Below are 13,689 nucleotides of genomic sequence, written 5' to 3' on the forward strand. Positions count from 1 at the left end.
ATAATTTAGATGAAGTGGACAAATTTCTAGAAACACAAAACTTACTAGACTAAGTCAGGAAGAAATAGAAAATCTGAATAGGCTATAACTAGTAAAGAAATTGAATCAGTAATCAACTATCTCCCAACAACAAAAAAATCTCTGGACCTGATGGCTGCACTGGTGAATTCTATCAAACAGTTAAAGAACTAATACCAATACTTCTCAAACTTTTACAAAAAATTGAAGAGGAGGGAATACTTTCTAACTCACTCTATGAGGCCAGCATTACCCTTTGATTCCAAAGCCAGATAAAGCCAGATAAAGCCAGATAAAGTCACTACAAGAAAAGAAAACTACAAATCAATATCTCTTAAAAACACTGATGCAAAATCATCAACAAAATCGTATCAAACAAAATTCAGCTACATACTAAAACAATTATACACCATGACCAAATGGGATTTATTCCTGGAAAGCAAGGATGGCTCAATCTGTAAAAATCAATAAATGTAATACACTATATAAACAGAAAGAAGGAAAAAAAACACATAATTATCTCAATTGATACAGAAAAAGATTTTGACAAAATTTAACATCCTTTCACGATAAAAAATACTCAACGAAAAGGGATAGAAGGAAACTACCTCAACATAATAAAGCCATATATGAAAAACCCACAGAGAATATACTGAATGGTGAAAGACAAAGTATTTGTTCTAAGATTAGAAAGAAAACAAGGATGCTCGCTTTTGTTATTTCTATTCACCACAGTACTGGGAAATCTAGCCAGAGCAATTAGGGAAGAAAAAGAGATAAAAGGCATACAAATTTTGAAGGAAGAAGTAAAAGTATCTGTTTGCAGATGATATGATTTTATACGTAGAAAAATCTAAGTATTGGAGCTGGCAGCGCGCTGGCGGCGGGGCGCGCGGGTTTCGACGGACTGTGGAAGCTCTCGGCGGAGCCGCGGTCCCCGGCTGCCCGGGTAGCGCCCTGCTTCCTCCCTCCCGCTCCTCCCCTCTCTCTGGGCGGCATCCACACTTCTCTCCCCAAGTGACTGAGGGCCAAGCGGCCCCGCCCTCGCCGCCCGGCTTGGGGTCCGGGTCCCCGCGCAGCGTCTCTTCCCTCCGCGGTGGCTGAGCTGCCCCGGAGCCCAAGCAGAGGGCGGCACGACCCCCGAGGCCGACCGCGGCCCTGCCCACGGCCGCACTGTCGCGTCGTTCTGGTTGGACCTCGCCGGCCGAAACCCAGTGCGCCCTCGGGTCCCCGCGCCAGAATGAAGAAGATGAGCAACATTTATGAGTCAGCGGCCAATACACTGGGAATCTTTAACAGCCACCAAAGTTGAGCTGCATGTGGCATGCAAAGACACTTCCGACAGAGGTTCCCTTTCCAAACCAGACCCCTGTGCCATCCTCAAGATGCAGTCCCATGGGCAGTGGTTCGAGGTTGACAGAACAGAGGTGATTCGCACCTGCATCAACCCAGTGTATTCAAAACTGTTGACCGTTTCTTTTAAGGAGGTGCAGTGCCTGCGGTTTGAGGTCCACGACATCAGCAGCAACCACGATGGGCTAAAAGGAGGCCGGCTTCCTGGGCGGCATGGAGTGCACCCTTGGCTGGATTGCTTTCCAGAGAAAGCTGTCCAAATGCTTGTTGAAGCACGGGAACACGGCAGGGAAATCCTCCATCACAGTGATTGCTGAGGAATTCTCTGGTAATCATGACTACATTGAACTTGCCTTCAACTCATGGAAAATGGATGACCAGGATTTCTTCAGTAAGTCTGACCCATTTCTGGAAATTTTTCGAAAGAATGATGATGCAACTCAGCAGCTTGTGCACCAAACTGAGGTTGTGATGAATAACTTAAGCCCAGCCTGGAAATCATTCAAAGTATCAGTAAATTCTCCATGAAGTGGAGATCCCAACCGCTGACTGATGTGCATAGTATGGGACCGGGACTCCCATGGCAGACATGACTTCATTGGAGAATTCACTTCAACATTCAAGGAGATGAGAGGAGTGATGGAAGGAAAACAGGTGCAGTGGGAGTGCGTCAACCCCAAGTACAAAGCCAAGAAGAAGAATTACAAGAACTCGGGCATTGTGATTTTGAATCAGTGCAAGATCCACAAGATGCATTCTTTCTTGTACTACATCATGGGTGGCTGCCAAATCCAGTTTACAGTAGCTATAGATTTCACAACCTCGAATGGGGACCCCAGGAACAGCTGTTCCCTGCCCTACATCCACCCCTACCAGCCCAATGAGTACCTGAAGGCCTTGGTGGCTGTGGGAGAGATTTGCCAAGACTATGACAGCGACAAAATGTTCCCAGCCTTTGGGTTTGGTGCCAGGATACCGCCAAAGTACAGGGTATCTCATGACTTCTCAATCAACTTTAATGAAGACAACCCAGAATGTGCAGGGATTCAAGGAGTTGTGGAAGCCTACCAGAGCTGCCTTCCCAAACTCTAGCTCTAGGGCCCCACCAGCAATGCTCCCATCATCCAGAAGGTCGCCAAGCCAGCATCAGAGACCAACACCGAGGAGACACCACAATACTTCATCCTGCTCATCCTGACCGACGGGGTCATCACAGACATGGCCGACATGCGGGAGGCCATCGTCCACGCCTCCCAGCTCCCCATGTCGGTCATATCGTGGGAGTGGGCAATGCAGACTTCAGCGACATGCAGATGCTGGACGGAGACGACGCGATTCTGAGGTCACCCAAGGGAGAGCCCGTCCTGCGTGACACCGTCCAATTCGTGCCCTTCAGGAACTTCAGACACACATCTCCAGCTGCCCTGGCAAAGAGCGTGCTGGCTGAAGTCCCAAACCAAGTCGTGGGCTATTACAATGGCAAAGGGATTAAGCCAAAATGTTCATCAGAAATGTATGACTCTTCCCGGACACTGGCTCCATGAACTCTACACACTTTTACAGAGTCCTCAAATACTATTCCTGCTGATCTTTAATACTTCTGTTATCCTGTACTTAAAAACACACACAGGTACACATTTAAAAATGGCACATTTTGGTGATTTTCAACTAACAATTTTTTTTTTTGCATGTGTAGCCCTGAGACCTGGATCTGCTAAGCCCTTGTATTGTTAAAGACTTTTTACAAAGAAACACAGATAATTATAACTTACTCTTTACATTACAGCATGTCACCTTGAAATAAAATGGTATCTGTATCTGTTACAGGTTTGTTGAAATTTTGCTAAATTTATTATCTTTACACTGTAAAGCATCTTGAAACATTTCTTGAATGTTGATAGCCAAAACATATTTGATTTTATCTGCTACAGGATGAGAGACTTTTTAAAATGGCAGATGCATGGACTGTATTTTACATGTGAAAAAAAAAACCCAGAAAATCTAAATACTCTGCAAAAAACTGTTAGAACTAATAAACGAATTCATCAAAGTAGCAAGATACAAAGTCAACACACAAAAAATCAGTTGTATTTCTATACACAAACAATGAACAATCTGAAAAGTAAATTACAAAAACAATTCCATTTACATTAGCATCAAGAAAAATAAAATACTTATGAACTAACTTAATCAAGGAGGTGAAAGACTTGTAAAGTGAAAACTACAAAACATTGCTGAAAGAAATTAAAGACATAAATGGAAACACATCCCATGTTCATGGATTGGAAGACCATTTTAATGTCATTACTACCCAAAGCAGTCAACAGTTTCAATGCATTCTTTATCAAAATCTCAATGAATTTTTTACAGAAATAGAAAAACGCATCCTAAAACTTATAGGGAATGGGTGACCCTCTGAAGATTTCAGGAGTTCTCTCTCTATGAAGCTCTCTTTTCTAGTCCTCTGTCCTTCAAACTCTAGCTACCTTGGTCTCCCCTAGACTTTCTTTCATCTCCATCTCCTCTATCTAAGGAATATGCTGAGATATGCCTCGGTTAACTCTCCCTGCACTGCATCCGGAAAACTCTCTCATGGCCGTAAGCTGAAGCAATTATAGGGCTTACCTCATTTGTTTCCTATATGTTGGTAATCACTGTCCTTCATCATTTTATGACAGTGTCTTGAAAGCCAGTTTCATGTGTTTTGCTCAGGTTTTTAGTTGTCTTAGTTGGGAGGATCAATCCAGTCCTTGTTACTCCAACTGAAGTGGACATGGTATGTCTCAGGTTATTAAGTTCTACCTTTTATTTCTAACTATTAATATGAAAAATTTTAAAGCAGTATTTGTCGATATATATCCACAAATAATATATTGCAAGTATGGATAGAATTCTTTCCTTAAAAATAAAATTCCAAATTAGATATAATTGCCAGTATATATTATATTTTTAATTGGTTTTTGATGTAGTAGAGACATCATGATACAAAAGTTTTAATTAAAAGAATGCAACTTCCAGATCTTATGAAGATTACCTTAAATAAAATTTTCATAATCATTATATTGTGCTCACTTTTGAGTTGTATTTCAACTTCAGTATTCCTCAAACTTCCTATGTTAAACCAGTGGTCTGTTAAGAGTAAATTCTTCATTCTGACATCCAGTAGGGATGCTCTAGTGAAAAGGACAGGATAGTTGTTACATCATTGAAATACTTCCTATCAGTTGGCAAGTAGCTGCTCTTCCGAACTCTCTGAAGAATATTTCTTGCCCATTGAACTCTGACTCCTTTTTGAGAACCCCAGGACCTATCTACAATCTTGTTACTAAATAGTTAAAAACCAGCTCAGGCCTCTAGCACTCTGTTCCAATACAAGAGCAAAGTCCTTTCTGATTGGTGGGTGCATTTTTATATCACCCCTGCTTCCACTCAAGTCTTAACATAGGGAGGTTGGAGGCTTTTCTCCCATCAGGAAGTGCTACCCCTGATACCACATCCATGGTGGTAGAGGGCCACCCCCATCCCCATTTTTTCCCCATTTGGCTAGCCTATTTCCTCATGGAATCATAGGAAAGTGGCATATTGCCTCTGACACCATAAGCTATAAGGGGAGTTATTCCAGCCTTAGTTCAACACTAGGAGTTCATGAATACTGTAGCCACTTGCTCATTCACAAAGCCTATTTCTGGTTTCTTGACATTTGCAGAGTGAATTAAGCTTCTTTTCCAAAATAGACTTTTAAGCTTGTTCAATTCCAATTCCTATTACCTGCTTGTAGATCACACTATTCCAGCCCCCAACCCACCACTACAGGTTTAGTCCATTGACTTTTTTTAACTGAGATACAATTGACATATTATATTAGTTTTAGGTATATAACATTATGATTTGCTATTTGTATATGTTTTGAACGATCACCACAATTAAGTCTAGTTAACGTCTGTCACCGTGTGTAGTTGCACATTTTTTTCTTTGTGATGTGAATTTTAGCAACTTTACTCTTTTAGCAACTTTCAGAGTTACAACAGTGTATTATTAACGACAGTCACTATGCTGTATTTTACATCCTCGTGACATTTATTTTTTAACTGGAAGTTTGTACCTTTTGACCATTGTCACCCATTTTGCCCAGCCCTCACCTCCTGCCTTTGGTGACCACCCACTTACATTTTTCAATGGCTTCCAATCATGATCAATTCATTTTAGTAATGAAAAGTATATATATATATATATATATATATATATATAATTATTTTAACACCTGTGTATCTATTGCTTACATTATGCATCATTTTCATGTCAAACTATTCTGTTTGACTTAGCCCGATGTTATAAATTTGCTTCTTTTACGCTTCCTCTCTTTTCCCCTGGAGTACCTTTATATTTTATATTTCTATTCTGGAAATCAGCCCCTTGCCTGGTTTTCTGGAATTTTTCTTCCCTCTAAACATCGGTTTCCTCTGGAATATAAGTTGGCATTTGGAATATACATATTTTATATTTTAAACATTCCTCACTGATTTTATTAAATTTTTTGGAAATAACGTTCCACAAATATGTTTTGTTTATAAATTGCTAGCCTCTCCTAAATGGGTCAGCGACACTTCATTTATCTCAATAACATATTTAGACGTACTGTGTGGAAGAGAGCATTTAGCCATATAGCAGAGAATATACTTATCTTCGAAATCTTTTAAACAACTTGTAATTTTAATGAATTAAATCATTTACTAGTACTTGGGTATATTGCTATACAAATAGAGTAACTCTGTATACTCTTGATTTTTTCAGGGGCTGCATGTTTGAATTTTCTAAATTTTCAGCATTTATTTCCCAATATTACCAGTTCCTAAATCTTCAAAAGTCCTGAGTTACTTTTGTGTTTAAAGATTATCTTGTTTTCAGAATTGATGAAATCAGGAATAATGTGATTTGAATATTTTGAAGGATCCTGACTATGCTAGAACAGTAGGTACATTCTGGCAATGAAATTCAAAGGCATACTGTGCTGAGAGCTTCACAAACAACAGTTGTACATGATCATTTGAAGTTTACAGTATATTTGACATTGGACTGTATTTGACCATTGCTTGTACTGTGTGTGTAGCACAATAGGGGAGCTACTGAGCTGGTATAATATACCTCTAATGAGATTCTTTTTAAGTGATCTTCAGTATAGATGGAAACAAATTTGACATGTTACAAGGAAAGTAGACCAATTAGTAATAAGGCTTAACAGTTTAAAGAAGGGAGCCAGAATATACTTACCTTGACAGAATGAAGAGGAAAGCAAAACAGTCTCAACAGAGCCCTTATTTTTTAAGAAATTAAATCTTCCTTTTATGAAACAGCTTTTAAGATTTTTGAGCTTCCTGAATAAGGTAATTTTATCACGGTTTTGATGGATGCAAAATCACTAATATCTTTTTATCTGTAATGTTGTACCAACACTTAATAAAACAGAGGTACTATAATACACTAAGTTACGCCTTGATTTTTAAAATTAATACTATGAAAAATTGCCCTTTTTCCCTGAAAACTGTTCTAGTCTTCCTTTTCTTACATGCTACTTAGGACCACCCCTTTACAATGTATATATTATCAGACTTTCTTTTCCAGCAATACGGTGGATCACAATTTTTAAAAATAACAATAATACCTAGAAACACCTACATAAAGAAATAAAAATGTTCAAGATCCAGAAATAAGGATGGAACTGAAAGAATGGCATGGCTCTGAGCATTGCCTTATCAGTTTATGAAAGTGGACTCTTTTGTTTTATCACATATAAGGCAAGATCTTGAGCCCAAATGAGTAAAGGGATTGCTCCCACCTTAGATAAAGGCATGGCTTTCCACGAGTTTAATTCTCGGTAAAAAGGTGAATGAGAAAAATCCACCCAAGCACAGAGAGACTGATAAGAAAGCTAACATTTCTCTGGCTGGTGTCTGGCTGAAAAAAAAAGATTTTTTTTCCCTTGAGAAATGGAAACCCTTGGACTGAGACTTAACATTAGTTTGAGATCTGATTTTAAAGTACCTGCAAGTTTCTGGATGGCTTATTCATTTGGGGTCTGTGAAAGAAGAAAACTCAATACTGCATGCAAAGAACATTCTTTCAACACAAGATTGTCTTGGAGGAAGGGGATTGGAGGGAAAGAAAACCCTTATCCTAATAAGGATAAGCTCATAATAAATGTGTCCTAAAACACAAGAATATAGAAAAGATAGGCAGAAGTTACAACGAACAAAAGAATCAGGTGTCACAAATTTGATAATAGAAAAATGATCTTTATGTAATTTACCATGTATATGTTTATAATGATTAAAGATGTAAAGAAGGAAACCCAAACCCTAAGAAAAGAATTACACTCTTTATGTTAGTAAATGTTAGTAATCAATGCTAGCTGCAATAACAAAGTAGCAACTAGGAAGTACTCAATGCTAGCTTCAGTATCAAACAATCCCCAAATCTCAACAAAAGATATTTCTCATTCATACCAGAGTGTGATCAGGAGTTTAGTGGTGCCTTTGCATGTGCTACATAAGGATTCTTGTCACCTTCCATTTTGTGGTATTACCATTTTCTAAAGTCTTCTCATAAGGACTGAGCCATACATCAAGCAGGAAGAGAGTAAGAAGTATCTCAGGAAATGTTTTAGGAGCATAAAGGTGCGATACAACACATCTCCCCACATGCTGTTTTCCAAAACACCATCACAAAATACCAGCCAACCTGCAAAGGAGTATGGGAAACATAGGAAATGGAAAACAGGACTGGTGAAACTCTGGTCAATCTCTACCTAAATATAAAAATTTGAAACAGTTCTAATTAGAAATTATAGAAATATAAAGACATATATTCTCCTATTTCATGTAAATAGGTAGATGACAGAGAAATATGTAGATTGCCCATGTTGTCCAGGCACTGTTCTAGTTGCTGGAGATAGAGGGAGTGAAGGAAAACCCAGTGTTCCTGCCACTGGAGAACTTACAAACCCTACGTTTGGAAACATACAATAAGCACATAAATGATTAGTGAGAGAATTGTCAAGTGCTATTAAAGATGAAAAGCTGCAGAGAGATGAGGGTTGCTATATGAGGTAGGGTGTTCAGGAAAGTCCCTCCCAAACTTGACCTTAGAAGATGAAATTTGCAGAGACCTTAAACTTCTTGTTGCTAAGTTCAATATTTATTTGTTAATAATTCATCTTGTTTGATCTGTTTGGAGCATTTGGATCTGTTGCTCATTCTCTCATTTAAAAAAAAAATCGCTTTACTTGGCTTCCAGGGCGTCACCCTGTACTGTGTTTTTCCGACCTCACTGTTTCTTATTGCTGCTGAAAGAAAACACCACAAACTCGGTTATTTAAAACAGTACAAGTGGGCTTCCCTGGTGGCGCAGTGGTTGAGAACCTGCCTGCCGATGCAGGAGACACGGGTTCGTGCCCTGGTCCGGGAAGATCCCACATGCTGCGGAGCAACTAAGCCCGTGAGCCATGGCCGCTAGGCCTGTGCGTCCGGAGCCTGTGCTCCACAACGGGAGAGGCCACAACAGTGAGAGGCCCGCATACCGCAAAAAAAAAAAAAAAAAAAAAAAAAAACAGTACAAGTGTATTATTTTGCAATTCTGGAGGTCAGAAGTCCAAAATGGGTCTCACTGAGCTAACAAGTGTCAGCAGGGCTGCATTCCTTTCTGGAGGTTCAAGGAGAGAATCCATTTCTTTGCCCTTTCCAACCTCTTAAAGCTGCCCACCGTCCTTGGCTTGTGGTTTCCTTCCTCCGTCTTCAAAATCAGAAGTTTTGCATTTTTCTGTCTAGTCTTCAGGAGTCACATCTCCCTCAGACACCTTCTGTCTCCTTCTTCTAGTTTTGAGGACCCTTATGATTCCACTGAACCCACCCAGATAATCTGGAATAATCTCCCCATCTCAAGGTACTTAACTTAAAGATATCTACAAACTCTCTTTTACCATGGAAGGTAACATATCCACCGGTTCTGGGGATAAGGATATGGACATATGGACATATTTGGGGGACCATTATTCTGTCTACCACACTCACTGACTGCTTTTCTCAGTTTTTTGGGTTTTTTCTTCTCTTTTAATATGGAGTACTAGGGCAGATATGTAGCTGTATTGATTAATAGAATATTGAAATGTTTTTATATTGATTCGTGAGTAGCCTTAACAATAACCTCACCAATTAGCCTGATCCCCAGACTTTTCTGATTCTTGCCCTGGATCCCTAACCCATGCTGAGGACCTTACATCCCCGACCCTACTACTTAAAGTAAAGAATAAATGTCTGGCGGAGCTGGTGGCTTTGAAGACCCTGATCCAGGATCATGGACAGCATCTATTTAGACCAGTCAATGCTCACTCCTTCCCAGTTGTTAGGCATTTTGAATAGCATCCCTGGGACTGCCTCTTCTTTATGTATGATCATTTTCTTGGTGATTTCACCAAATCTTAAGAGTTTAGATATCATTGAAAGGCTAATGACTCTCAGCTTTTCACTTTTAGTCTATTTCTTTCTTCCAAACATCAGAATTCTATATCTAACTACCTATTTAACATCTCTATGAATGCATGATAAACATCTAAAACACAACTCATTCAAAAGTGAAATGTTGCTTTATTGCCTACCTCAGTTTTGTCTCATCCCATAATCTTCTTTCAGGCAATATCAATTCAATATCTACTTGTTCTGCCTTTAAAATATACACTAGGGACTATTTCTTGCCTCTTCTACTGTTACCCACCTGGTCCAAACCACCGCCAGCTCTCACCTGTTGTTTCAGTGCCTTCTAAGTAGTTGCTCTTGTCTTTTCTGAACATAGCAAGAAAAGTGATTATAAAATTTCAGTTATGTCATGTTATACCCCTGCTCAAAACCTTCCTTTGGTTTCCTGTCTCACTCAGACTAAAGACCCATGTGCTTCCCTTCGTTTAGATCACCTTTGTTATCTTTGCCCATCCTGTTACCTCTCTGAAATCATCTCTTTTTAACCCCCTCTTCAGCCTCACTGATCTCATTATTATTCTTCAAATAAGCTAGGATGCCCTTTGCATCTGGAATACTATTCCTTGTTTGTGGAACATTCTTCCCGCAGGTATCCACATAGCTTGATCCTTTCTTTTCTTTCACTATTTACTTAAATATAACCCTATTATAGACACTTGCCATAACTACTATATTAAAAATTGTGCAACTTAAGTCTCTAGGTCCCCTTTCCTCTTTTATATTTCCCTTTAGCATTTTTCACTTTATAATATACCATTTATTTTACTCAATTTATGCTGTTTATTTTGTGTCTCCACCGCTAGAGTATGAACTCAATAAGGGTAGAGATTTTAGTCTGGTTTGTTCACTGCTTATCCTGGGGTCTAGAGCAGGCTTCCAGCCTCACAAGTAGCTAAAATAACAAGTAGCTTGAATAATTAAGAAGATGCCTTTTTTAGATTTTACAATTCATAAAAATGTAGAAAAAGCAAAAGAGGTTTAGAGATAGGAAAACACCAATATACTCACAGTGAGAGTATAAAATAAGTCCGCTTTTCTGCAGAAAATTACTCAAAATATATCAAAACTTTAAACCTGCATACATTTTGATTCAGTAAGTCTCCTTATTAAAATCTATCCTAAGGAAATAATAAAGTATGCAAAGATTTGGCAACAAGGATAGCCATCACAGTCTTGTTTATAATTAATTGTGAAAAATTTTTGAAATCAAAACCCTCAAATTTCCAAGTACAGAAACTTAGTTAAATGAAAGATAATATATCATACAATGGAAGATTATGCAATCATTCCATTAGTATTTAATCACTTGTTGGCATGGGAACTATCAACAATGTACTGATAGTGGGAAAAAGCAATCTATAAAAGAGAATATGATGAGTGATATCATTTTTGAGGAAAGATGTATATCCTTATACAGTGATCTGAGAGGATGGATAATTTTTAACAATGTGGTTTCTAGAATGAGGTGAGTATGCCTTTCTTATTTATCTGACTTGTATTTTTTAATTTTCTTTTAAAATGATGATCATATAGCACATTTATATTTGGGAAAATCCAAATTATATTTTCACTGATCTTCAAAAAGCAATCACTATTATACATGTAAAGGATTTTCATTGGGTATGGTTTGTATATAAATATTCCCCTTCGTGGCATCTTCTGTGTTTATGATGAATGTCCTGCCTTAATAAATAGGGGCTAAGGCTCAAAATTTGCTTACAGAATGATCTCTGGGGTATTTCTGTCCTTAGAACCTTAACATGTGGAAGCTGTCCATCCACTGTATTGAAAAATATGTTGAACATGATTGCTAACCAGATAATTAAATTTACATCATGAAATTAATCCAGTGTTTAACCTCAGAGATCTGAATGAAAACCATCTCCCCCCTCTGTCTCTAGCCAGTTCCATTTTGGCAGCAATGTGCCACCCAGTGAACACAAGAAGGGGAAATTTCCAATCTGGCCAGAATGGAGCGAGGCAGACATAAATGCTGAAAAGTGGGATGCAGGCAAAGGTGCAAAAGAAAAGGACAAAACAGGGAAAAGCCCTGTACTTGTAAGTAGACTTGACTCTGACTAGATTTCATTCTGGTTTTCAACTGTATAATGGAGTAAGATTTGTTAACGTGTACACGTGCTCCCTCTTCTCCACAGCCTCCACTTAAAAGAGAAATTCTGTCTTTGTCCGCCTCGCCTCCCCCCATCCTACCTTGTGTTTCCAAGCCTTTAGTCCTGAGCTTTGGTGAATCACATTTGAGTAAATGGGAGGAGAGAAATGATCAAAGAGTCGTAATGAAAGAGAGGGAAAATTGATAGAACAGGCTAGCAAGTGGATTTTGAGCAGAATTGGGAACCAGACATTTAGAGTTGGTGGTTCAGAAAATGAGAGACCCCCCCCACGAAACTGTGAGCTGTTATTTGGAGATTACAGGGAAGATAAATTTTTTTTTTTTTTTTTTTTTTTTGGTTTTTGTGGTACGCGGGCCTCTCACTGTTGTGGCCTCTCCCTTTGCGGAACACAGGCTCCGGACGCACAGGCTCAACGGCCATGGCTCACGGGCCCAGCCACTCCACGGCATGTGGGATCTTCCCGGACCGGGGCACGAACCCGTGTCCCCTGCATCGGCAGGCGGATTCTCAACCACTGCGCCACCAGGGAAGCCCCTGGAAGATAAATTTTTAAGAGATGTTACTATAAGAATTGAATCATTCTTAATATCTGCCCCCTAAGATATGTGGGTAAAAATCTAGGTTACTCTTCATTTACCTGTAGCTTTTAAACATGTTGTGTTCCTGAGATTGGAGCTGAGAATGGGGTTCCTACATTTTCCAGTTATATTATTTTAGGTTCTTTCGCTTACTTAAAAATGTTTTGCTTCTAAAAACTTCTTTATAGAAGGTACCAGTCTGGGTTGCATTTTAAATATGACCCATTTATATGGTGCAGTAATTCATTCAACAAAAGTACTTTTAAAACACAATACACGCAGAGGGTGGGGATATATGTATACCTAGAGCTGATTCACTGTGTTATACAGCAGCAACTAACACACCATTGTACAGTAATTATACTTCAACAAAGATATTAAAAAGAAAACACAATACAGTTTTCAAAACACAAACAAAATTACCATAATGGCTAGGTTGAACTCTAGTGTCTGTATTTGCATAAAGCACTCTGAAATGGTCCTTATTAGCATTTACATTTTGTTCACAAAATGCAGTCACCAACTGCATGATTCATATCAGTAATTTGTTTACAAAAGATACTCAATAATTATAACTAATTGCTGACACTGTTAGTATTTGAACAATTTCAAATAACAATATGTGAGGGAATGCATTCTTTGTACCATGCCTAAGGTGATTATGGAACTTTTAGATGCAAGGGACTTTTGAACTCTCCGGGTTCAAATGAAAATGATCATATTCTACATATTTTATAGAAACTCAGATCTTATGGGGATTGTCTGTGAATTTTCATCAGCAAGATAGATTGTGTAAATCTTCAGTTGAGCAGCTGAGCTCTGGAAAAGATCCAGAGATGAGTCACTCCAAACTGTGAAGGACCAATGAGGAAGGGAAAAGCAGAAGTGCCTGGAAAATTTGAAATAAGAAATAGCATAGGGTTTCCCTGGTGGCACAGTGGTTGAGAGTCCGCCGGCCGATGCAGGGGACGCGGTTTCGTGCCCGGTCCGGGAGGATCCCACGTGCCGCAGAGCGGCTGGGCCCGTGGGCCATGGCCGCTGAGCCTGCGCGTCCGGAGCCTGTGCTCCGCAACGGGAGAGGCC

General features: G+C 39.2%; 1 protein-coding gene and 1 pseudogene across 1 annotated transcript in view; both read left to right on the plus strand.

Annotated features, from left to right (window-relative positions):
- ADGB (androglobin) overlaps positions 1-13,689 on the plus strand; it is a 157,242-nt gene that overhangs the window by 6,162 nt on the left and 137,391 nt on the right. Inside the window, exon 2 of the mRNA XM_067010977.1 lies at positions 11,798-11,954. Within this exon, the coding sequence (XP_066867078.1) occupies positions 11,798-11,954 (157 nt within the window). The remainder of the gene's footprint in view (positions 1-11,797; positions 11,955-13,689) is intronic.
- Positions 1,259-2,951, plus strand: LOC131767957 (copine-4 pseudogene; annotated as a pseudogene).

This window comes from Kogia breviceps, chromosome 13, assembly GCF_026419965.1.
Source record: "Kogia breviceps isolate mKogBre1 chromosome 13, mKogBre1 haplotype 1, whole genome shotgun sequence".
NCBI classification, from domain to species: domain Eukaryota; kingdom Metazoa; phylum Chordata; class Mammalia; order Artiodactyla; family Physeteridae; genus Kogia; species Kogia breviceps.